The sequence below is a fragment of the Epinephelus lanceolatus genome, chromosome 10 (genome assembly GCF_041903045.1).
Source record: "Epinephelus lanceolatus isolate andai-2023 chromosome 10, ASM4190304v1, whole genome shotgun sequence".
Taxonomy (NCBI): Eukaryota; Metazoa; Chordata; class Actinopteri; order Perciformes; family Serranidae; genus Epinephelus; species Epinephelus lanceolatus.
The window spans coordinates 13,303,254-13,329,244 of NC_135743.1; the positions used below are offsets into that span (position 1 = coordinate 13,303,254).

Genomic DNA, 25,991 nt, shown 5'->3' on the forward strand with positions numbered 1-25,991 from the left:
CTGTCGATGGTTGTGTGTTCTTTTTGCTCTGACTCTCTTTGACTCTCTAGTCTATTTTCGCCTCCCAGCCACATCTTTTACACAGCACAAACCATTTACAAATAATGTCTCCTTCTCCCACATTAGCAGACCCCAACCAGGGTCTTAATCCAGTGTCTCTTCAATCATTTGAGTGGTGGAGCTTTTGAGATAATAAACAGCCTTTTTTTTACTGTACCTGATGCAAAGCATGATACCCACAGTTCTGCGATACATTAATAAAAGCTGGACTACAACATTTACAGAGGAAGACATTTAAGCAAGATGGTAACACTCATTTAAAGTACAAGGTTCGTTATTACTGCAGGATTTATTGGTTTAGTATTCAGTTCAGGTTTGTCATGAAACAAAAGAAAGGGATTTCATTCATGAAAGTTTGCTTATGTAAAATATTTTTAAATTAATGTATGCAAAACTGAAGTAGGACACAAATTTCCCATTACTTTTTTTCATTTATATTTTAATGACACCACAAAGATCAAATACAGACACCACACAAACAACACAAAGACAATTCGCCAGAGATTACAGACTTAAATACATAATAATATACTTGTTTAAGAGATTATTATATCAACACTCCGTCTTAAGGGAGTTTCTGCCTTCTGCTTAAAGGGTTCAGAATCTTATTCCTAGTACTGGCTTATCTTTAACATACATAACAGTTCATAAACTAAATCATATGCCTCTTTGTATATTCTTTGATGATTGTCCATGGTCTATCTAAACCATCTGTATAAAGCCCCTGCAGGGCTGAGGCTGCACGCTCCATCATTATTAATTCTATAAATCAATGCTTAATTAATTAATGTACCATTACTTTTAAAACTGTGGTTCAGTCACTAGTAAAATTAGACTAAAAAGAGAAGTCAGACTAACAAGTCCATGAAAGCTCTTCTCTTCCTCCCTCCATGGCCCCGCCCACTTGTCCCACCTGTCATTTGGTCCGGGTTGTGAGCTTTTAGTTCCTAGAGCCGGGACACTTAGCTGGCTTCACCAAGTTAAACCTAATTCACCTCGGCGTCACTACAGGGACTCTAAATTAACAGTATACCATGGGTATGTATTGCACGAATAATTTATCATTCAAGCAAACTCACCAGTGGCGTTTGTATTTGAGTAGACGTTATAAGATGTTAGCGCCCAGTACTAGCTCTATGGTCAAGCTAGCAAGCTAACGCTAATGTTTAGAGATAGGTTACTCCTAATTGACTGACAGTTCAGCAGCATTTTTACTGTATGTAGTATCACTATAAAACAGCACGGGAGCACATTTTATTATTCTGTGTTTGAACAGTATGATATTAGCTGGATAATTTAGCTGCTAACGTTAGTTGTTTAGCACAAAGCTAATATGACGGAACCGTTTATGGACGAACACTGACGTGGCTTTACGTTAAGAGTTAGATGGTCAGTGATCCAAGCTAGAAAGCTGATATATTAACCGCACTTTGAAAGTAATATCTCTCCAGACTGATTATATAATAACTTAGATGATGATGCTATACAGCAGAGAGTATTTCTAACACATGCATCTCATCATAGTCTTATTTGTGCCTGAAACGAACATCAGTTAATGTTATACTAGTAGTCTGCATCCTGTTCTCACCTATAAGTGTCTTCATATCAAACTTAACTTCAGATGAGGTCAAGCAGAGTACAACTAGTATCTGATAAGTGACATTAATGCTGGAGTCCCCCAAACTGTCTTTACTGATAGATTACTACCCCTGAGTTTTTCATCAGTGTCAAGACTAGCTTCAGTTGTTCTTGATGGGATGCATCTGTATTTAGATTAGGCAAGGCAAGGTAAATTTATTTATAAAGCACTTTCCATATCCAAAGGCAACACAAAGTGCTGTACAGGTTTGTCAAGTCAAAGTTCATTGTAGCCCAGTCACAAAGCCTGCCTCAAGGGGCTGTGCAAATAGTAACTTCAGTTCAATTTCAATATCAGTTTAATCTGTAAAGTCCAATATTACAAATCAAAATTCACTTCACAGGGCTTTATAGCATACAACATCCCTCTGTCCTTGGATCCTCACAGCAGATAAGGAAACACCCCCCCCCCCCCCCCCCCAAAAAAAAAAAAAAATTTAACATGTAAGAGCAACTGAGAAGGAATCCCTCTTTCAGGACAGACAGACATCCAATAGATGTCATATGAACAAAACAGACCAACCTCATCAAATTCCGGTAATCCACATGACAAAATGATACTTGGGGGGACTAATATCATTAATTACTGAAACAATAAATATAAAAAAAATATGAATAATAATAATAATAATAATAATAGCAGTGAGCTGGTCATGCCTTGAAACAGTGGAGAGCAACATTAGCAAGAAGCAAAAACATATAGAGGTGAGTTAGACTTCATACAGAGAATTACAAGCAGAAAATCTGACACGTACAGAAATATAAAAATTAGCAACATTAGCCAAATGTGCTAAAAATGTGCAGAATAAGATAACACATATACAGAACACAGACAAAAATGTTTGACATGAGCACAGACTGAGAGTGTAAGATGCATAACTATGATTATATTCAGGGATTAGGTTAAGATTAGATGGACAGAAAAGTAAGAAGGAGCATGGGGAAGGCAGAGCCAAGGAGAGACGTCTGTTTCTTGCACAAATAAAACACTTTCCCTTGTCTCATAGCAGTGAACACTGGCACGTCTTTAGTGCTGTCCAGTCTGCTGTCCGTGCTGGTGTTTGCTGGCATGCAGATGTTCAGTAAGCAGCTGGGATCGACTGAGTGGCTCACCATCCTGGGAGGTTTCCTGGGCTCAGTCCTCTTCCTCTGCTCCCTCACTGTATCCTTGTGAACTGTTTCAATCCATGTTACGAGATTCTTAATATTTCATGCTTTATTTAAAGTAGCATTTTGTTGATGATTAGCCTGTGCTGTTATGTTGTTGTCTGTGAAGCACACATTCTCCAGGAAAAAGTTCCAGTCCCATTTTCTGCCTCATCTGATTTCTCTGAGCAGCTTGATTTCATGTGTGCGAGATCACACTGCGGAGTGTTCCACCTTAACTGTACTTCCAGGCATTTAATAATCTGGAAAACCTGATTTTTGGGAAGGGATTCCAAGCCAAGATATTCCCAGAGAGTAAGTAGCACCAATTATTTATTTATTTTATTTATTCTTATTGATGTCTGATTAATTTTGTGAAATGAAATTATGCTTGGGAAAATTTTTTCCTCTCCACCATGACTCCTTCTTTTTCCAAGTTTCCAGCAGGATAAACATGCCAGCATCGATTAAAGGAATTAATAAGCTTGGAGATATACAATTCAGACGGGCTGGACAATTTGAAACCGATTCTCAACCAGAACCATTCCTTGATTGATATCCCTAGTGACAGCACTGAAATCAAACACTTGCTTTCAGTCTACAGCGTCCTTTTTTATTTGTTCACTTGATGTTTAGCCTCATATTTCTTTTATGACTTGTGGAGTCACATGTCAGCCCTGCTTACACTGAAACATGAACATACTTGATTATCAAAGCATATCCCGTACATCAGCATGTCGGCCTTTCCTAATAGGAGTTAACCCTTTTAACACACAGTCGGTCAGCGATTTAATAAGTGAATTAACATACCACTTTACCAACGGTATGCACACTTAATCTGGCATTAGCCCGCAATATCAGCGCTTTGATATATCACTCAGACGCTGCTCCTCACTTGTGTTCTTCAAATCTCAACTCTCAGTTCTGCTGTGCCTGTGCCTGTCGCTGTTTGCCTCTGGTCTGGTACACCGTGTCTGTGTCACCACATGGTATGTGAGAGTGCAGATCACAAATACCTATTTCAACTTCACACAACCCAGTTAAAAGAATTTGCCAAATGTATTTCATTCCATTGCTTTTTTTCTTTCTCTCTACTCCAGCCTGATATTCTCCCTCTTCGCCCTGTACTACATCAACAAAGTATCTGCCGCTCTGTACCAAGCAGCTGTTCCTGCAGTAACGCCAGCCAAAGCTGCCAGCAAGGGCAAAAGGAAGAACTGATGAATCCGTTTGATCCCACTTGCATCCAGTGAAGCAGTTGCATACTTTGTAATAATGTCTTACATCCATTACCCTTGGTGCACTTCTGCGGGCTTTTTAAAGATCACTCGGAAAGTGATGATCAGTTCAGTGACTACGAGTTTGTAACCATTATACGCGCATAGTTATTTTTTTACAGTGATCTCTAATTGAATTAAGGCCATGAAAAAAGCAGCTATCTACATTCCACTGATGACATTTTCCTCAGCACTGTTTTTACACTGATTGCAAAGAGATTCAATCACACCATCACGTTATCTGTTCATTCATCAGCGCATCAAGTTGCTTTTTTGTTTAATTCATTTTGTAATTAAACTTTGGAAAAGACCCTGAATGTGTTTTTTTTATTCTGTCCAGCCAGTGTTGTTTAGTTTGCAAATGCCAAGTGTGTTTGTTCAGGTAAGGTGTGGTTGAATCCTAAAACTACTCTTCTGTTTAGGAGAAGTCAGGGGAGGGACAAGGCGTCAGAGCTTGTTTCTCTTCCTCTTCCACCAACTGTGATTAAAAAATCCCCCCTGACAAAGTAACTAAACCACAGCTGCTTCATGATCGTCAGGAGTAGACTGGTGTGTAAAGGCTGTACTGACAAGAATGTTAACAACTCTGACGATGTGAACATGAAGTTACATGCAGGTGATGTAACTGTTTGCGTCAAAGAGGGTTGGTGGATGTGTATACTTTTTTGGCAAAGTGACTTTCTTAGGGTTGGTAAAAAAAAAAAATGGTCATGTTAAAAATGTATGCTTTATAGATTTATATACTATGGCATAAGAGTTAGAAAAAAGGGCTTAGATCATCAGACAAATGTGGACAGGGAAGATAAAACCACTGAAGTTCCCTTTGGGCAATAGTTAAACTCCAGCCCTTCCAGTGAACTGCACAGTGGCCAACAGTTCATGCTGTGGTTGTTCCTGGTGTCAGTGTGAACAGGGCGTTCCTGACAAAGAGAGTGGAACTTCCTTAGATAAACACTGAAAATGATGTTTAATATAACTGTTTATCATATTTTAATCAAAGTCAAAATAAATCAATACCATATGAGTTGGCTGTTTGAAATCAGACAGGGCCTGGTGGCAAATACATTTAAACTTTTATTATATAATAGTGCAATTGATTCTCTCACACACGAAGCAGAAGAAGCCACTTCTGGAGCCCAAAACCCCCTCACAAAAGATCTTGACTCAGGCCGTCTATAGGCCCAGACTTGCCCGCACTTAACATGTCCCAGCGTCCTACAAGAGATGTCTGCTTCATGTTACTGTGCTGTTACAACCCACAAACCTTTTTTTGTTGCATACTTTCCATATGCGGAAGTTGGACCTGAATTTTTCTATCTAAAGATGACATCATCTTAAAACTAAAAAGGGGAAGAAAAACTTGCACTAGAAGAAAAGGTCACACATGGATTTGTGTCTGTATCTGTTGCAGTGACAGTCTTGTGGGAACGCATGGGCAGGGATAGTGTTTGCTCATGGCCTTTTAACGTTATTTGCGCTCTCTCTGTGCCTCTGTGTCCATATCCCTCCCTCTCCCTCCCATCATATTGGGCGTTGCCTAGCTGACTATAAATTCTTGAGTACACTTCCATTGAGCTCCTGCACTCTTCACTGAATCTCAAACCACCGCCTCTGCTTCTTTGTGTCCTGGTAAGTCTGGCATATTTACTTTGACGCACATTTCACCACTACTTCAAGATGCGTATTTACAGACAGCTGATAATTCATGATAAAGATTGAAGCGTATTCTTCACAGTGTGACTATTTCACTTGAGGCTGCATGCAGAAGCTGCTTTTTTTGCTTTTAAGGTTTAGTCTGTGTTCAGCATGTTTTCTTGGGTGGGCGCAGGCATTTTTAGCGCATTATGCACGGCGTCTGACAAGTAGCGGCTCGTCCTGCGTCTGTTTCTGTTATCTTCCCATGAAGTTAATTCACTCTTCTTTGTCTTCAGTTTCTGTGTACCTCAGTTTTTTTGGGAACTCAGACAGAAAATGGTGAAATGGAAGGGAAAGGCAAAGGGAGAGGAAGAGTGGGAGGCTTGAGATAAGGATTTTTAGCACATGAGCCAGAATATGATGTCTAACGGCAAGAATTTGCTCCGAGCGCCAGCACGACCAACACCCACATCCTCACTTAACAATGTTAGTTTTGGATGAAGGAGCTTTGGTCAGTGCCAGACGTAGAGGCCCTGGACAAGCCCCCTCACCCCACATTTTATTATTTTATTATTGTTAATAGAAGTAGTTGTATATTTTGTACGTATTGTATTTATCACTAACCAGCAGAACAAGAGAACAAGAGCTAATGAAAAATAAATAAATAAACAACATAGTTAACAGCAACAATAACTGAATATGGTATGTACAAATTGGCACATTTTCATTTTCTCTTACTCTAATGCTCTTCACAAACACTCCACTACTTCCCTAATGCTTGTTTTTTTTTTAATGCACCCCTTCTTTGGGTGGTGCCCTGTGGTGGCTGCCGATGTCGCCTACAGTAAGCTCTTCTACCCAAGCAAACGTAGTAATACAACAAGTGTAGAAATACGCTTATAAGTAAAGTCCTACATTAAAAAAATATTATTGGCCTCAAAATATACTTAAAGTACAAAAAGTAAAAGCACTTGTTAGACAAAGTGTTAGACATTTTGCAGAAGTAACAGTTATAAGCTAATGAAGTTCCACCTCACAGTTAATTCAGATGGTAATCTAAAAAGTTGTAAGTAGTCCAGGTGCAGTTCGAGGGAAGGGAACAGCTCTTATCTGTATGTAAAATATGATTCTGTCAGATAACTGTTGTGACAAAAAGAAACATATATCCCATAAGATTTTTACTCAGATGTGTCTTACCTCCTTTCAGCACTCATTTCTGCAGCCATGACTGAGTTGGAGAAGAGCATGGAGTCCCTGATTATGGTGTTTCACCGCTATGCCAAAGAAGACGGCGATGAAAAGACCTTAACCAAGAAGGAACTGAAAAGACTATTGGAGGCAGAGTTACCCACCTTCCTGAAAGTAAGAATCTTCTGCCTTCCATCAAATCTAACCTCTATCCTCAGCACTGATCAATGCACACGTGTAACTTACTGCATGCTGAACTTGTTCTTTCAGGCCCAGAAGAACCCCAAAACTGTGGACTGCATCTTGAAAGATTTAGACCAAAACAAAGATGATAAGTTGGACTTTGAAGAGTTTCTTCCCCTCGTCGTCGGCCTCTCAATGGCCTGTGAGAAGTGTTACATGCTCCATGAGAAGAAGAGCAAGAAGTGATGGCCAACTATTAGGGAGAATGACGATGTAGATTATTTTACTAGAGTAAAAGAATTTTGTAGCACAAATGTGTGCCTGATCACAAGTAAAAACAACCCTTGACAAAATGTCATCTTCTGTTTGTTTAATTAGTCTTTTAGTTGGGTACTAAATACTTCATAGGTTCCCAGCTGGTCCAGCCACGGGGTCCAGATTTCTTCTATGTTATTAGTTCACGTCCACAGAGTTGAATAAATGCAGCGTCATAATTGCGTTTGTCCATGTCATCGAGCTCTGTTAAGTAGCTGTCTGTTATTCACACACAACAAAGCAGGATACGGCACCTCAAAATAAAAGCTCTGTGCCAGAAATTCACTGTAAGATAAAGTGTGATTTTTTTTTTTTACAAATTTGACACATTCGTGCAGCACTTGTGGTCCATTCAATGTGGACCTGCAACCCACTTTTGGACCGCAACCCATCAGTTGGGAACCACTGAAGTACTTAATTTCCCTGATTCTTGAGGAACAATTGCGTACGATCTGAGCCATGTATTTCTTGTACCAAACCAAACGGCAGAATACATGTTAGCATTGTACATTTTTGCAAATCACAGATATGTAGCGGTTGAAACTTTACATTTCTTTATGTTTCAACAACGCCGTCGTTGATCTGGTTATGTACACACAAGCCGCTTAGTTATGGCTTGGAAAAGATCATGTTTGGGCTCAAAATACTTGGTTATGATGCCACAATAATGTCTGGGAATGTAGCGATGTCTTGCTTAAAAAACAAAGAGTGATTTGCAGCTTGGCAGCCATCTCATCTAGGTGTCACGCCTACCACTCCCCTCACATTCCAATGACAAATTCAGCCCATATGTATCTTATCAGAACTATGTCAGAAATGATATGCAAAGTATGAAATGTCATGTATCTATGGTTTGCAGAAATGTAGAATGCCAGCATTTTCTTTTGCCAACTGGGCTGCGTGTACACATGGAACCCGTAGTTAAGAAGAGTTCTGCCAATGCCAGAGAAATACCTCAGAAAGCACAGAGAATACTGATGACTTCACATCTGAAACACATCATCTCACTCCTTGAAGGTTGAATCGAGGCAGCGGTTTTATACAGTATGTAAATGCTTCAATATGGGAATGTGCTGGTAGCAGATGTTGCAGGGTGCAGCCCTCGTGCCTGTATGTCATGAGTTAGGGGTTAGGCTTGTGCCAAATAAGCATGCTTATCAGCGCTTACAAGATTTGGTGGGGTTTGATAGTTAATGGTTTTTGGAGATGGCTGTGTTTCTGTTAAGGTCTCTCTCCAGTTTAGATCCACCTGCGTCTCCACCTTACACGCACATTCTTCAGTCATCTCACACATGGGGCACTTAAGACTTTTTATTCTAAGTATGAATATCCCTGAAGAGAGTTATTGCCACTTGCGCCAACCAACACAGAATTCAACAGAAGTACTGTATATGAAGTGGTTAAAAAGAAGGTTAAAGTGCAGCCAAAGGACATGGTAGAGCATAAGGTTCAATAGTATGTACATTTTTTTATAAGGTTCAATATCAGGGAGGTATTAAAAGACACTCTGTTTTCATTTTTTTTTCTCCAAGTAAACAATATTCTAAAGCCTGTGGGCAAGAATCACAAAAGCTCTCTCTGTCTTTCCAGCCTCGGTCTTGGAATCCAAAGGCTCTGTTGTATTTAAGTGTCCCTGTAAGCCAAGACAGTGTGGGGAAGTGGAAGGGTGTGAAATCGAACCAATCCAAGCAGCTAAATGTAATTCAGCCATCGTTAGTTAAATCATGTACACCTGTGCTTTCCCAGCAGTGCCAGTCAAAATCCATGTGCAGGCTTATCTGCACAAAAACTTAAAGAAAGCAGCAACTGAATGAATAACCGAGGAACAAATGCAGGAGAACAGAACAGGGGCCCTGGGGCACACCCGCACACCACAGGTCAGCTGGTGAGGACACTAAATTCCCAATGACAATAGGGCACTGCCTGCTTCACAATAAGAGGCAAACAATCAAGGACAAACAGGCTCCTGGCTCGCTGCTGAAGCCTGGACAGAAAACAATGTTACATGCTGCACAAATCAATCATCTTAATAACATAACATGAGGCAGTGGTTCCCAACTGGTGGGTTGTGGTCCAGAATTGGGTCACATGTTAATTCTGAATGGACCACAAGTGACTCACAAACATGTCAAGTTTGTAAAAAACACACTTTATTTTTAAGTACAGTGAATTTCTGGCACAGAGCTTTTATTTTGAAGTGCTGTTTCCTGCTGTAGAATGAGTGATTAATGGACAGCTACTTAACAGAGCTCGACAACATGGCCAAACACAAGTATGACGCTGAATGTATTCAACTGTGTGGACTGTGAAGTAATGACTAAGGAGAAATCTGGACTCCATGGCTGGACCAGTTGGGAACCACTGACGTAAGGGATGTCAAGTAATATAAGGGAGGTATTGTTTTAAATAGTTAAAAAAAAGGCAGCTTCAGTGCTGGGTCTTAAACAAAAGCCTGGCTGTAATTTACAAGGGTGGAAGTAACACATTTCATTTACTCTCATTACTGTCAAACAAACAAATCCTATCTCCATATCTCCAGCGCTCAGCAACTCACACCGAAACAAACTAGACTGACAAATAGCACTATGGGTAAGAGGAAAAATATTTGATTTTGGAGTGAAATATAGAACAGAAATAAAAACCGTTATGTGTTAAAAACACTATCAAAATAAAGTGTCACCACATTTTGTTCCTTGTCATGTCAGTTGATCTACTTCTGACTTTTATCTCACTAGTTTACATTTTCCAAGTAATTTTTACCTCTTACCTCCTTACTTTTTTTTTTCTTCTGAAAGTGACTCTTTGTACTTTACAATGATATTCGATAAGCTTTGTTTTCTCCAGTAAATAGTGATTGCTATAAGTTTAGCAAGTAAGTTAGATGCCATAATAAGATATCAAAAACCTACACATCGAAACACTCTTCTTCATGCTGCAAGTTTTCACCCCATTCGTCTCAAAAAAAGTCTACCGTTTAGTCAGCTCATCAGACTAAATAGAATCTGTGCTGTCTCAGAACAGTATAACGAAAGTAAAAATGAGATGCTAACAAAGTTCAGAGAAAGGAATTACCCAGAAGAATGGCTTGTAAACGCAGAAACAAAGGTAGACTCAAAAAGCAGAAATGCATATCTACAAATAAAGAAATCTTTAAAACCTAAGCCGAACCTTGTATTCTGCACTACATTCACACCCAAAAACAAAAATATTAAAAGTGTAATTCTAAAACATTGGCACATCCTCCAAAATGACTCAGCTTTAAAAAGCACTTTTACTGATCCACCTATGGTCACTTTTAAACGAGGAAGAAACATAAAGGACAGAATGGTCAAAGCATACCATCAGCCTGAAGTCACAAACAGCAAACTTGCAATAAATCATCTTCAAGGCAATTTTAAGTGTGGTACCTGTATAAACTGTAAATTCACCAAAAAATATTAAACAATTTAATCACCCTGTCACTGTGGTGTACCTAATAAAATGTCCATGTGAAAAAATATACGTAGGTGAAACATCCCGATCCCTTAAAGAGCGAATTACAGAACATAGGAGTGCCATTAAAAGAAAGGACTTCACCAGTCCTGTGGCGAGACACTTTAATGAAATGAATCACCCTCTCTCTTCTCTGTTTTTCTTAGGCATTGAAGTTATTAAACCAAATCAAAGAGGGGATAATGTTAACTTCATGAGAAAAAGGAGAGAAGCGTTTTGGATTTTTTATCTAAAAAGTCTCTCCCAACAGGATATGAATGAGGATTTTTCAATTAGTGATTTTTTGTAGTGGGTCTTATGTGTATTAATCTAGTGTATTTATCAAATAAATACGATATCAGAAAGATTGTCACACTTAAATGTACTCAAAATATTATAGATATAATTTTGGAGGATGATAAGTAGGCCACTGAAGATAGCTATAACACTGAAAAGCAGTGATTTGGTCCTTTAAGCAGGCGCTTATGCATTGTCTTCAATTCACCACTAGATGGCACAACACTCTTAAAAAACAGTTTTCAGTCTGGTGGTTCTCTCAGGAATGCCTTCATGGCTTCACTCCAGTTCCACCACTACAGTGAGAGGAAACACTGGTTTATAGAAGTAAACGTTGGTTTCAGTGACTGTGCCAGTTCTGTTGTATGGTGCCATCTGCTTCTTCCCCATGCTCACGGTTGTTAATAGAAACAAACTCTTGAAAGTAACCCATCTGGCAAGCAAAATCATTCCTAACCTATCTGACAGTGTCACCTCATCTCTGACCCGTAAAGCACTTAGAATCACACAGGACCCAGACCATCTGCTCCACCAATACTTCATTCCCCGCCCTCCGGCCGTAGGTGCAGACTACCTCTGTGCAAAAAAGCCAAGTTCAGCAAGAGTTTCATTCCTGCAGCTATACGTGCCCTGAATGAATGAATAACATCTGTCTGACAATGTTCCAGCCTGCTTGTATGTCTATGTAATTGCTAACGTCATGTAACCCCCGATTGTCTGTTAATGTTTTGCACTGACTGTAAAAAGAATTTCCTTGCCTAAATGAGCTAAACTAAACTAAACTAAACACCAAGCAACAGATGGCGCCAAATCTACTCTCAACACATGTGTTACAGTGGCTATGCTCTAATGAATTGTGACGTTTCATCAGGATTGTCTTCCAGGTTAAACTGATCTATTTTTTGTCACTAGATAACAATGATCTATGTCGGCTATTTAAATTTAGTTTTACATAAAAAAGGCACACAAATGGTTTTGAGAAAAAATAATCCTCCTTTGAAGTACAAATGTAAAGTTAAACCTTCAGAAAGTGGGTGAAAACCTTCATTGGCATCCTGCCTCAAAACATTATTTAGTCAGTGGTGTTGTGTAGTTGAAGAAGTGGATGTACTACTAGGTAGATGGGTATGTTTCGAGGAGGAAGTGGGACCTTATTTTGGTTGGGTATGCTGTAAACAGTCAAAAAATTACCCCATATACCTGTGCATACCCTCCACTGGTGTGCCATGATGCAAATCCAGGTGTGCAGTGGGATTTTGTGGTAATCACACATTATTACTGCAATAATCAACTGGGCCTGTACAAAAGATTCTGAATGAATTTTTAACTGACTGTATCAGTATGTTGTGCACACACATTTCCTAATAAAGAGGCAAACTCTACCTAAAAAATGTAATTTAATTTAATTTAATTTAATTTAAAAAACCTTAACTGGGAACCTTTTTGTCACTGTTCGTGCGTGGGAATTATAAGTGTGTGACACATCATATTATTTTATATTATTTCCCGTTTAAATTGATGTATTATTCATGCTTTGATGCATTTTTAAAAAGTTTAAAATTAACTCTTGAATCATTTTGTTAAATATTTCATGAGTAGTAGCTGGCTGTCAATTGTTATTTGATATTGGTAAATAAAAACAAACATATATGGGGCATTATAGAGGCTATTGTGCACAGATATAAATACAGGTGTGCCTTTAGATTTTGGCTTTCCCTTTGGTGTGTCTTGGGCACAAAAAGTTTGAAAGCCACTGCCAGCTTGCCAGTGTTATGAGCTAGCATTGATAGCCCGAGTATCAGCCAAGTTGTGCAACCAGACGCTGCTCAAATAAATTCTTCCTGCCGATTTCCAGCTAAGGCAACAAGGCTTCAGATAATCTAGGGTTGTTATAGTTAGATATATAGTTTGGCCCCTGAGCCTCAATAGCGAGCAAAATCAAGTGTCAGCCTCCAGGGCTGAAAAATGAAGCCAATGGGGAAGTGCCCAAAACTGCAGTTCTTCTAATGGCCACTTGAGACTGGCTCCAGAAGCAAGTCAATCCTCACAGACCCCCATCTTAAAATGCCCAGCTTTATAGCAGAAATACATATGTTTACAGCCTAGTACAAAAAAATCATCTTGGTCCTTATAGCCAATTTCCCCATACATAACAGCTGTACGGGGACGGGTGTGAATTGTTACGTAACTCACCTGTTTACATTTTAGTAAGGCTTAAAGTTATGCATAGTAAGCGCGAGTTGCTTTGAGTTACACCCTGTCTGCAAGCAGTGTCATCTGCTTGTCAGTCAGATTTTGTTGGTTTATGCATCCTGTACGTGCTAAACTCATGTAAAATATTTTCTAATTTTTCAGTTAACTGACTTTGTCCTTAAAGGAGCAGTCTTGATGTACCCCACACCCAAACACTGTCAGAAAAAAATCATGCACCTGTTATGTGATGGGAATTCACTTTTTCTTGCTGCTGTTTACACTTTGACAGGTGATGTCATACTGATCATGAAGATATTGCAGCCACAACAGCATGCATCTGCTGAATTATATTAGAAAATGTAATATGCATGATGCATCTTTAAAAAACTGTCTTTTTAAACACTGACTTCTGAGACTGGACAGTAAAACAAAGAGTTTAGCTCATGTTCATGGCGCAGACTGCAGAGATACAGAAGCTCTCCAGCAGTGAATGAAACTGTAACTCACACCCCAGCCAGCAGACTGCGGAAAGATGAACTTTTTTTTTGTAATTAACACCACATGATCCTCCGTCTCTATTTTCTCCCCCCCACCCTGCAAGGAGAATCTGATCGTATTCAATAAGTGAAAGTAATATGGCCAAAGTGAAGAGAGGCTGGAGCTGAGCAGAGTGAACTGACCTATAAAAGGGGACTTGGCAGGGGGCAAGCAAGGGGAGGAGAGGAAGAAAATGCTTCCTTTCTGCTGCCTTGGAACAGACGAGTGGAAAATGGAGGTTGGGTTACATAACCCTAGAGCGGGGTGAATGGGGAGTGAAGAATGTGTGAGAACAGTCAGGACACTCACACTGACACACTTTGAGGCTCATACCCAGCAGACTTGTGACTTTTATTTAGTTTAGTTGAACTAAAGTTAAACATTTACTGCTGTAAAATGAGGCATTCAGTTGGTTTCTACTCTGATTTTTGATGACAGCAGGAGTGCAGTAACTATTCAGCCATCACAGATCAATTCAAGTGAGAAACATGCATTCATTTAAATACTAGTTTGAAATGGCATGAAAATACCCACTTTTCTTGGATGTTCAGAGTCTTTTGAATAAAATAAATCGCTTTTAGATTTGCTAGAGTTGCATGAAGCATTGTTTTGGTTGTCTTATCATGGCCAATGTTTTCAAAGCGTTTAAGGGGTTGCCAATATTAGATTGAATATAATCTTATTAATATAGAACGTTAGCAAAACTCTAGGATAGATGAGACAAACATGCAGGCATGCAGACAAATGACTTCAAACACAAACAGAGAGACAGTTACACAGACAGAGAGACAGACGGATAGACACACACACACACACACACACACACTTACACAGCTATGAGTCATTGCTTTAAATTCACCACTTTGGGCTGGGCTGAAACCCACTCACTGTAACTTTCCATTTGCCCTGACATATTTTCTCCAGACAGCGGCACTAAGCAGCTCCTCAATGAAGAGCCACGCCTTAGATGGTCTTAACCAGCTATTCACCAACACGCACATGCAATGTCAACAAAGGCAACCCTTTGCGTTATTGTAACACAAATATAAAGATGGTCTACGTCTTTTGGCTCAGTTTTGACACAAAACTGGTGAAGCGAGTTTGGGAGTGGATCACATGTCCTCAGCATGAATCACTGCTGCTGCTGTGGTGTATAAGCCCCTGCGTGTGTGTGTGTGTGGGGGTGTGGGTGTGTGTCGAACCTTTAAGAGGAGGCTTTCCCCCACAGTCTGACAACAGTCTCACCTGGGTTAGCCATTGACACAGACGTGATCTCTCTTCACTCGGGGGAAACGTGAACTCTGAGGTGAGTACTGATGGAAAGCTAGATGTCGCTGATGGTGGGGGAAAGAAAGAAAACAGCAGCATACAGGTCAGAAGCTGAGTGTGAGAGATGCAGTTGAAATGCTGGAATGTAAACTGACATGATTGCTGAAGCTAAAGCTTGAGAGTTATGTAATTTATTATAGCTTTATTCAATGCTCTGGGGATTTTTCAACCATGTGGTGTTAATTTTGAACCTCTGACTTTTACATCCTGAATGCTGTTAGTCTTACATGTTATCTGACAATACAGTTTCTGTTAATCCAACGTGTTCTAGGGGTATTTCCTCACTATAAATAACTTTTTTTTCTCCAGCTACAGCCATGGATGCTCGCCTGGAAACAGCCATTAGAAACATTGTGGATATATTTACGGAGTATGCTGATGATGTGGGCAAGAAAAACCAGTTAAGTCAAGAAGAGCTGAAGAAGTTGCTGGACTCAGAAATAAAAAGCGAAGAGTTCAAAGTAAGAGACTCAGCACACTCACTTTACATGATGCTATTCTTAAAATACATGCTGCTTTTTATTCGTCGCTCAGGTGTTCTGTTGTTTAACTCTATCATTGTGTTTTCCAGGAAAAAATCAATACAGTTGACATCGAGGAGGCCATTAAGTTGCTGGATAAAAACCACGATGGCATGGTCAACTTCCGCGAGTTCTGTCGGTGTGTGTCTATGCTCGCTAAATGCTACTTCCACGCGAAGACAGGCAGGGGTGGCAAGAAAGGCAAGGGCAAAGGGCAAGACGATGAAGCAGAGGACTAAAGAAGATTGACTGCAAAGCCTTAAAATGTTTGTAGCACCTTAATAGATTCATATGTCTTTTATACATATGACATTTACAGTATATATATGTTACATGTGACACAGCCGACCCTGAAAACAGATGCTGCAGGTATAAGGCCAGTGGAACATCCATTCATTTAAACATGAATGTAAAATGTGTTATTGTATCTCTGTAACTGGTTTTCAAAGATCAATTCAGTGCTTCCTGTAAATAAATTAAAACAGTGAAGTTGCTCTGGGCTTCCTTGTCTGTTTATGGCAGTTATTGCAGGTGTAGTTGATACAGTAGGTATCTGGTGTCACTGCTGTGGAGGGAAACAAGCATGGGCTTATTAAACATTCATCAGACATCACCTGCTGTGTTCTCCAGTGCACATATCCCTGTCAACGCTTCCTCAATGGAAATGTCTCTGTTCTTTCCAATACTAGTGACTAAAGGCACTGTAGGCTTATCCGTGCATGAATTAAACTCCACCTTTATATTGTTTTATTTGTTGTTGCCCAGTAATCCATTCATAAGTTTGATTAGCACACTTGACCTGCTCAGGAACACTTAGGTGCAATAATGGGAATGTGTCCACACTATTTTTAATATCATTATATATATATATACATCATGCTGGAAATCTTGCCCACTCGCAACACTGCAGGACTCCTTGCAGAAAAAAATATTATTTATTGCACCGTGATGTACGTTTCGAGCTGTGTGCTCTCATTCACCCTTTTTCATCTACGACTAACGACTCAGCACCTGCCCTCCCACGGTGAGATGTGCGTGCCTTTGGTTTGATGTTTTAATCTCCCCATAAACCAGCTCCACAGGTCCTTGAATGATCCAGTGTTTAAAGCCTGATTTATGGTCCTGTGTTAAATCAACGGCGTGCCTACGTCGTTGCCGTGACGCCGTCGTAAACCCTTCGAACTTCTCCGTCACTCCATTTCGTTGTGGTGCAATTCACCGCCAGAGCGGTAGGGGGCTGCGTTCCTTTCCTGAAAGGTTATCGTCATTTCTAGTTGATTCTTTGTTTAGCTTCCGGCTTTTCCGGTCACAGTGAACAATGGCGACCGAGAGAGAGAGAATCTTGCTGGAGTTGGAGTTGTTGGTGCTCATATTTTCTGACTTCCTCAATGAGTCACTCCTCGACTTGATCCATGCTCCGTCCGTGTACAACAACATGTTTAAAGATGGCGGGGATGGCGCAATCTGGAAATACAGAACCGGAAATGCGTTGCTACCAAGCAAACCAATCACTGCCCTCTCGGTCTGCGTTGGGTCTGTGTTGCCTCGACGACGTGTAGTTACATTTTTTGGGAGGTGCACGTCAGGCTATGCCGGGGGCTACGGCGAGCCTCCTGCGTAGCCACGTACCCTACGACGTAGGTACGTCGTTGATTTAACGCAGGACCATAAATCAGGCTTAACCCTATAGACCCAAACGATGCAAAGTGTGTCCAAACTCACACCTGTTTTTCTCTATGGATTTTCTCCGCAACCATACGTCATAGCGAGAAGCCACTCATATCACATGAAACAGCGAAAGAATTATAAAGTTACACTAAAATTATGTATAACAAAGCTTTCATACAGCTTTGCACACACATTACTCTTGTATGGATTACTCGCGAATGCAGGGTCGCACAGAAATGCCATGCATATCACATGATCAACTGTCTACAAAATAAAAACCTGATGAATTTCTTCACAATCCATTATACAGATCTTGTTATCAGTGACTTCATATAGTGAGGAATAATATCATTACTATTTTTCTATGATCTTAGATGTAAATATTGCATGTTTCTTTCAGATAAAACACATTTTTGACTTGTGAATGCGTCAATGGAATTTCTTGCAATAATGAAAAAATACTGGCAATCATGTCCGCCTGGCACAAACCACATGTTTTGGACAGCTGTGAAGTGACAGAATGTCCTACCATCATGGTTCTTATATTTAGTGTTGTGACGTTCACGAACGAACCGATTCTATTGAACGGCTCGTTAACATGAACGATGGGAACCGAGTCGCAGCTGGGAACCGTTCTTTTTTTTTTTTTTTTTTTTTTTTCAATATCACTGTGTGCTCCTCCTTTGCTCCTCCCCTGAGCAAAATTCATTGTAGCCTGCTTTGTTTTTTAATGTTTATTTGTAAGTGTTAAGGTCACGGTGTTGCATGAATAACAAGTCATGGTAGCTTTACACACATACAAACAGTTTGTATAAAGGGTAAATCCAAAATAGTGATGTCACTGTCAAAGCAGAGTGATATGGCGCAACCTTGTGGAATATTTACAATGAATCCAGATCAGACTTTAAAATCTAGTCCACACATGTCAAATGAGGTTATAATCAATATTTCAGAATAATTCAAACTCAGATATTGGTGGGATATCTTATTTTGTATTATTTGTTCCAAATCTTACCCCATCATACCTCCCAGTGATTATTTCCAAGATAAAATGAGTTACCACCAGGCTGGCTTCTTAAAACTTAATAAATATAAAAATCAGTCAAATGAGCCAGTTTTTTGAACGGCTCTTTGAAAGGAACAGCTCACCAAGATCCGGCTCCCCTCAAAGAGCCATAAATCCCATCTCTACTTATATTGCCAGATTCCAGAGAGTCTTCCCTATTCATATATGGCAGAATATGTCAACTTCCAACTTGCTATGGTGAGATACATGTAAAAATGTAAGAATTTAGTAACACAGATTTTTTTTTCATTGATATAAAAATTGATATAAAGTATACCCCAGCCACTCCCTCTGGTGGCTGCATTAGAACAGGAGGTGCAGGTTTACCATTCGGGTCCAGCTGTTGGCAACAACAGCCTAAAGCAGTGCAGGTAACATTAGGATGTACATTTAGTGTTAAATTTGTTCCAAGATTGATTTTCTAGCATGTCCAGAACTAAGATTACTGTCATCTGACTCCACCCAAGTGCACGGGTGTATTTGATGAGGTGTCTATAAGCCAATCACAGTGTCATCTAAAGTGGACTGCAGTGGAACCGCGTGCTCTTTTTCAACAAGCATGGCCAACTGTGAGGCAAGGAGGAAGTGCAAGGTACATTTTAGTCTATTAATCATATTGTTAAAGTACATAATTTGTGTTTATACTGTGTTTAAAGTTAACATGAAATGTTCTATTACTAACATATGTCAAAAATCATATGAAACATGAAAAACTATGGAAATACTGTTCTGATTTGATTTTCTAGAGAAACAATTATCTTATAATGCATTTTATTGATTATGTGCACACAATATTCATCTCAGGACAACACTTACAACATACTGTTTCTTGGAATACTTCAAAAAATAAGGAACCAGGTGCCACTCCTGTCAGCTAACAACAGGAAACTGAGGCTACAGTTCACACAGGCTCACCAAAACTGGACAATAGAAGATTGGAAAAACGTTGCCTGGTCTGATGAGTCTGGATTTCTGCTGCCACATTCAGATGGTAGGGTCAGAATTTGGTGTAAACATTATGAAAGCATGGATCCATCCTGCCTTGTATCAACGGTTCAGGCTGGTGGTGGTGGTGTAATGGTGTGGGGGATATTTTCTTGGCACACTTTGGGCCCCTTAGTACCAACTGAGCATGGTTTAAACACCACAGCCTACCTGAGTATTGTTGCTGACCGTGTCCATCCCTTTATGACCACAGTGTACCCATCTTCTGATGGCTACTTCCAGCAGGATAACGCACCATGTCACAAAGCTCAAATCATCTCAAACTGGTTTCTTGAACATGACAATGAGTTCACTGTACTCCAATGGCCTCCACAGTCACCAGATCTCAGGCCAACAGAGCACCTTTGGGATGTGGTGGAACGGGAGATTCTCATCATGGATGTGCAGCCTACAAATCTGCAGCAACTGTGTGATGTCATCATGTCAATATGGACCAAAATCTCTGGGGAATGTTTCCAGCACCTTGTTGAATCTATGACACCAAGAATTAAGGCAGTTCTGAAGGCAAAAGGGGTCCAACCTGGTACTAGCAAGGTGTTCCTAATAAAGTGGCTTGTGAGTGTATTTATGCAGTGTGTTTTAAAGCATCACATTATTCATTTATGTGAGTTAACCATTCATGACAAATAAATAATCTTGTGTTTTTCTGTCGACCAAAGGTCTATTCAGACAATTTGTTGTCATTTTTCATCAATTGGAATGGACAAGAAAAAAAAACACATAATTAAGTATCCTAATAAAAAAATTGCCAATGATTTATGAGTGCATTTAGAGTAGACACTGTATGTGTACACTGCTAGGAATATATTCTAAACCTGTGTACTAAAGTTTGTATTTAGAGGCTTTGAAAAGTCAGTGTAATTTAACACTGGAGAAAAGAGATTATATTTTTATGGAGAAAAACCATTAAATTGTCTCCTCACCACATCCTAAATCAGAATTACACCCTTTGCTCGCCCATGTTATATGTACTGCATTCTCCCGACTGCCTGCCAGGTGGAGCAAGTGTATTAAAATACTGTACATCCTGCAACAAGGTGAGCGTTTGCCAGCACACTGTTGGCCATATACAAGCATGTCCTGTTCTCTCATGCTCTCTCATGTAAGTGAGTCTAAATGTACTCAAGACAACTTGTTTTGAAGTTTCCATAGAATAATTACCTTATTTTTGACATATTCTTGGCTGTGAAAGCAAAGATATTTCTTGTGTGTGTTTCTAAAATGTGTAAGAATAAACTAACCCTAATCCCTCAATTCTAAAAGGCAGCACTTTCAAACATGTCGCTGCCAAACATTCATAAGACATTTGGTTCGCTTTTTTTAAAGGGAATTTTCATCCTCGCCACCAAGTGTTAAGTCACTCACATCCTGGCTTGTGTTGAAAAAAACACCCCAAACCTTCCTATTGGTTCTCCTTTGCCTCCCTGTGAGGCGCGTGTGATTGGCTGAGCGGCCTGTTTGTTGACAAAGAAAAAAAAAAATTGTGCTGCAGGCAGTGATGTGAAAAAAATAGACTCTGTTTAAATGGAAACAGCTGTGCAGTCAAACCAGGTCAAGCAGGTTTACCATTGGTGTTATGTAAGAAAGACAAACAGCCTAAAGCAGCACAGGTACCAAATAAATTGAATATTGAATTTGGTTCAAGATTGATTTCTTAGTGCACCACCTCCTGTTCCTTTACAGTATGTGGTTAGCTAACAGAAGGATGGATGTCTGCACGGCTATTGCATGTTCACTTCTTTCCGAGACGTTTCTTTTTTGCTTTTTTGGCATACGTGTTTACTGATAAGAATACATTCAAACCTGTACACAAAAGCAGAATGTATCGTAACACTGGAGGAAATTCAGTCATTCAGTGATGATATACTCTTTTAGAGGAGGAGCGGTGAATGGATTCTAATTTGTGCCCTTCTCACCACTTCCTGTATCAGAGACACACCCATTGCTCATCCTCGTATTACATAATGCATTCTCCCTACTGCCTGCCAGGTGGAGCAAGTGTAATAAAATAGTGTATATCTTCCAAGAGGTGAGCATCTGCCAGCAAACTGTTGGTCACACAAGCGTGTCATGTTCTCTCACATAGTTCATTTGTTTTAAAAAAGACATGTGGAGGGATTCTACAAACTTTCAGACAGCGGTGAGCAGAGTACTGAAAATCTTTACTCAAGTAAAAGTACATTTACCCCCATAAAAAATGACTCAAGTAAAATTTGAGGAAGCTACTAAAGTGATACAGTCGCTGGTTAATAAATAACTCATCATCTATTCTTGACTTTTTTTTAGATTTTGGTGTAAAAAGTTTGGCCAGATAAGGTCGGGAATCGTCTCTTGAAGCTGCCTCTTGTTGTGGATTTTGCTTTGTCATCATTGCATTGCAGTTAAAAGATAGGTGGTGCTTTTTTGTCTCCAGGCAGGTGCAATCTTGCAGTACAGGTGCTCCTTGCATGCTCTGCAGCCGACACCCAATCCTCACATTCAAAGCAGACTCATTGTGACGGTCTGAACAGCAAATGTAGTGATGTAAAAAGTAGGTAACTGGCTCAAAAGTATACTCGAGTAGAGACTATATTTCAAAAAGGAACATGAAAAGTACTCGTTCTTTAAAAACAAACAAAAAACCTTTAACTTGTGCGTTACTTGTAACATGTTACCACCCACCCCTGCATTCAGATACAGAATACTGAAATTGTTTTGACATAGTGCCAGTGAACAAGCATGTCCTGTTCTCTCAAGAGCTGTAAGTGAGTTTAAATGTACTCACCTGAAATTGAGATGACAGTGGTGGGCAGACTGAACATATCCACTCAAGTAAAACTACATTTACTCCTATAAAAAAAAAATGACTCAAGTAAAGGGGAAAAATACCATTTGAAAAAGCTGCTCAAGGATAAGTGATAAAGTCACTGGTTAATAAATTACTCATCATCTCTTCTTGACTTTTTTAGATTTTGGTGTAAAAACTTTGGCCAGATGTGGTCAGGAATTGTCTCTTGAAGCTGCAGCTTGTTGTGGGTTTTGCTTCGTCATCATCGCATTGTGGTAAAAAAACAGATTTGTTGTAAGAAAGTTTTTAAACAGCAAATATAGTAAAGAAAAAAGTAGATCACTGCCTGAAAAATATACTCAAGTAGAGACTAGAAGTGCTGTTAAAAAGGGAACACTAAAAGTACTCGTTCCTTTTTGGAAAAACATTTTTTGACCCATGTGCGTTACTTGTAACATGTTACTACCCATTACTTGTTTTCACATACAGAACCATTTGTTCTGTCACAAATTTTTGGCTGTGGAAGCAAAGATATTTTTTGTATGAAGCTCTAAATTGTGTATGAATAAATTAACCCAATTCCCTAAATGCATAAAGGCGGTGCTTTCAAACAAACTGATGCAAATAGGAGGTTTTATACAAATGGATAGTAAGGGAAAGAGGAAAAGCAGATTCCTCTACACATGCAGTGATTGCCAAAAAAGACAAAGAAGCCCACATACAATTAAACATCACAATTTTTATTTTTTTTTGTCTCTAAACAAGTATTGAATGGACACTTTTTTGAAAACCAATTTTTAGTCTAGAGTGGATTTAGCAGTAGGCAGTGCCACATATGCCATTCATCAAAGTTTTACATGCAAACTTAGAAGCCGTGTCACTGGCCCTTGTGTGCCACCCTCTTGTAGTGGAATCTGAGCATCCTACAGACACACACAGTGAACTCTTGGAAGTTCATCTGTCCATCAGCGTTCGCATCCAGCACCCGTGGCATCGTGTCACTGTGAGCTGCAGCGATGTTTTGCTGGAGAAGATATAATTACAACATGAAATGCATCTGAATGATGAATAAGAAGCATGACAACAAGTGAATGTGTTACGTATAGATTTCAGTGTGAATTGTAACTGTGTCATGTAGAGTGAATGTGTTGAGTTTCTTACTAGGAATAAAGAGTTTTCAATTTCTTTCTGAAACAGCCTCCCTCTTTCCTTGTTGTTTATATAGATTTGTCAGCGTAGTCGGAAAATACATCCACAATGGTTGCAATGGCCTGCTCCAGTCGAGCCATAACTGAAGCGGGACAAAAAGACTGATACTGATTTTGAGTAAAACCAAAAGAAACACATGAGTTAATGCTTCTGAAACACAAAGTGTGTAAAATCCCCTGCTAGAGGATGAGCAACATCAATGCACGCCACTCCTACTCTGCCTGAGAGACGTGTGTGTGCACGCAACTTGTGCAATTAAAAACTATTCGATCGAGTCAACAGCTCATCACCCTCACTCAGCTTCTCAGTTCTGCAATGATTGTTTCCTTTGTTGCAGCAGTATGCGTTGGTGACAGTATCACAAACCACACATTCATTCATTCATTCATCTTCTAACCGCTTCATCCTCTTGAGGGTCGCGGGGGGGGCTGGAGCCTATCCCAGCTGACATTGGGCGAGAGGCAGGGTACACCCCGGACAGGTCGCCAGACTATCGCAGACAAACAACCATTCACACTCACATTCACACCTATGGACAATTTAGAGTCACCAATTAACCTGCATGTCTTTGGACTGTGGGAGGAAGCTGGAGTGCCCGGAGGAAACCCACGCTGACACGGGGAGAACATGCAAACTCCGCAGAGAAGGGCTCCCACACCTGGGATCGAACTGGCAACACGCTTGCTGTGAGGCGACAGTGCTAACCACCACACCACCATGCCACCCCAAACCACACATATACAGGCTTATTATGTTTGCAATAAACAGTTCATCTGAAGGAGAGAAGTTGCTGCGTTTTCTCTGACCGGAAAATTAGGCCAGTTGTGCACAGCCAGACTACATTCAACCACACTGTTGTCTACACAGAGGATAAACAGAAAGTAAAGTTGTGGCAAAGAGTTTTGCAGACACTGTGGTGTCAGGTCTTATGAAATCTCTTGATATTGGCATGTGCTGAAGTTTAAAAGTAAAAGCTAACAATGTAAACGTCAGAAGTTTAGACTCAACACTGAAGGAGGATGGCAAATATTCAGAGCAACATGTGTTTACAGTAGCATGGAATAAAGCTTGTGTAAATGAGAGGAACTACTCTCAAGTTTTAGACTAACAATGCTGCCAGTTTACAGACAATATTTTGTCATGTCCGTTGCATGTGTCAGGCTGTTTAGCACTCGTCATGCTCAGTATCTGAACATATTGCAGATATTTTCTTTCCTCCCACACACATAACTCACTCCCGCAAAGTTGCTTTCTATCAAGACTCACTTCAGAGTTCAGGTTAACCAGGTGAACAGAGATCACGTCTGCTTGGTCCCAGAGGAGACTGAGAGTCAGACTGATGGGAAAGCCTCCTTTTATCAGGACACACAATATCGTACACATGTAGATACTTGTGCATAAAAAAGAACACAACTGTGGTGATTCATGGGAATTTGGTCTGCTCCCAACAAACCAGCTACAACTGACCTGTTTGTGCCGTACTCTATAATCATGGCATTTTTTATTGATGAAATGTGTATTTGTGCCCTTGCACTGATTAGTAATTAGCCTAAGCTGCCAGGACCCTATTGTTATCCTGCATCTTCTTCTTCTTCTTCTTCTTCTTCTTCGTCTTCTGAGAAAATCCTACTTCCCATGCGCAAAAAATCACCAAACTTTGCACAAAGGCAAAGGCAATGCCAGATTGCCTCAGCTGCAAAAACAGGCCAATAGTCCTGATGGTGGCGCTACAGCAAGCCTCTAAAGTTCAAAATTTTGAAAATTCACAACAAATCAACCATATGTGCTACAGATTTGCAACTTTCACCAGAATGTAGCCCCACTTTTGTACATTTAAACCTATTGCAAATTATGAAGTCCATCACTCTGTTTTTTTTTTTTTTCAAAAACTGTAAAACTTATTAAACCTATTTCCCCCCACTATTTTTGCTCAGTTGACACCAAACTTGCTACAGAGCATATAGGAGCCAAATATGTTATTGGGAGGTTTGCTTCTAACTGTGTAATTCACTGTGTTGGCATTGGGGGCGCTGTACTGTCACCTGGTGAGTTCAGGTATTCTAGGATGTGACCTCACTATGGTCATCAGGTGTTTGGCCCGGAAGGGCAAATGGTTTTTGACCGCAATGGCGCGGACCACTACAGTTTTGTTTGTTTGTTTTGTACTGAGCGTCAAATGTGGATGTAACAGATGGACTTTGCTATGCACACACAAAATAAATGGTACGGTGATGCAACGCAAGAAGCTTCATGGACTCTGATTCAACATTTGGATAACGAAGGTAGCGTAGCGTGTCCAGCAACAGGCGCGTCAACCCTGGTCAAATACCTCAGTAGCTAGTAATAGACTTAGCTCCTTTAACAGAGCATCTTCAGACTGTCCTACACAAACAATCCACACAGATTTTTGATTTATCGAAAATTGAGCCTACAGTGCATCAAAATGTTTGACTGTAAACGGTATTGTAAACATATATTTGCAAATT

The 25,991-nt window shown here is 39.9% G+C and overlaps 3 protein-coding genes and 1 long non-coding RNA gene across 5 annotated transcripts; 3 read left to right on the forward strand and 1 right to left on the reverse strand.

The window, feature by feature from the left end:
• The first annotated feature begins 959 nt into the window (after positions 1 to 959).
• krtcap2 (keratinocyte associated protein 2) lies at positions 960 to 4,431 on the forward strand. Of its 2 annotated transcripts, none has more exons than XM_033640495.2 (5): positions 960 to 1,098; positions 2,706 to 2,860; positions 3,096 to 3,159; positions 3,767 to 3,833; positions 3,945 to 4,431. In XM_033640495.2, the coding sequence occupies exons 1-5, from the start codon at positions 1,095 to 1,097 to the stop codon at positions 4,063 to 4,065; spliced, it is 411 nt and encodes a 136-aa protein (XP_033496386.1). In that variant the 5' UTR covers positions 960 to 1,094; the 3' UTR covers positions 4,066 to 4,431. The 2 variants fall into 2 exon arrangements, with proteins under 2 accessions (XP_033496386.1, XP_033496387.1); XM_033640496.2 differs by having other exon boundaries at positions 976 to 1,098; positions 2,709 to 2,860.
• Positions 4,432 to 5,610: 1,179 nt separating this feature from the next.
• On the forward strand, positions 5,611 to 7,480 carry LOC117265792 (protein S100-A1-like). The gene is made up of 3 exons (XM_033640498.2): positions 5,611 to 5,750; positions 6,964 to 7,118; positions 7,215 to 7,480. The coding sequence occupies exons 2-3, from the start codon at positions 6,981 to 6,983 to the stop codon at positions 7,371 to 7,373; spliced, it is 297 nt and encodes a 98-aa protein (XP_033496389.1). The 5' UTR covers positions 5,611 to 5,750; positions 6,964 to 6,980; the 3' UTR covers positions 7,374 to 7,480.
• Positions 7,481 to 15,092: 7,612 nt separating this feature from the next.
• LOC117265791 (protein S100-A5) lies at positions 15,093 to 16,284 on the forward strand. Its single transcript, XM_033640497.2, has 3 exons — positions 15,093 to 15,246; positions 15,579 to 15,730; positions 15,841 to 16,284. The coding sequence occupies exons 2-3, from the start codon at positions 15,587 to 15,589 to the stop codon at positions 16,027 to 16,029; spliced, it is 333 nt and encodes a 110-aa protein (XP_033496388.2). The 5' UTR covers positions 15,093 to 15,246; positions 15,579 to 15,586; the 3' UTR covers positions 16,030 to 16,284.
• A 6,749-nt stretch (positions 16,285 to 23,033) lies between these two features.
• On the reverse strand, positions 23,034 to 23,588 carry LOC144464415 (uncharacterized). Its single transcript, XR_013492117.1, has 2 exons — positions 23,458 to 23,588; positions 23,034 to 23,320 (listed from the first exon to the last, which is right to left on the reverse strand). It is a non-coding gene; the product is annotated as an uncharacterized LOC144464415 (long non-coding RNA).
• Positions 23,589 to 25,991: the final 2,403 nt, after the last annotated feature.

Coding starts and splice junctions, on each gene's coding strand:
- LOC117265792 (XM_033640498.2), top strand. CDS start 6,981: ATGACTGAGTTGGAGAAGAGCATGGAGTCCCTGATTATGGTGTTTCAC. Junction 7,119..7,214: donor AGTTACCCACCTTCCTGAAA/GTAAGAATCTTC, acceptor TTGTTCTTTCAG/GCCCAGAAGAACCCCAAAAC.
- LOC117265791 (XM_033640497.2), top strand. CDS start 15,587: ATGGATGCTCGCCTGGAAACAGCCATTAGAAACATTGTGGATATATTT. Junction 15,731..15,840: donor TAAAAAGCGAAGAGTTCAAA/GTAAGAGACTCA, acceptor TGTGTTTTCCAG/GAAAAAATCAATACAGTTGA.
- krtcap2 (XM_033640495.2), top strand. Junction 2,861..3,095: donor TCTTCCTCTGCTCCCTCACT/GTATCCTTGTGA, acceptor CTGTACTTCCAG/GCATTTAATAATCTGGAAAA. Junction 3,160..3,766: donor AGCCAAGATATTCCCAGAGA/GTAAGTAGCACC, acceptor CTCAACTCTCAG/TTCTGCTGTGCCTGTGCCTG.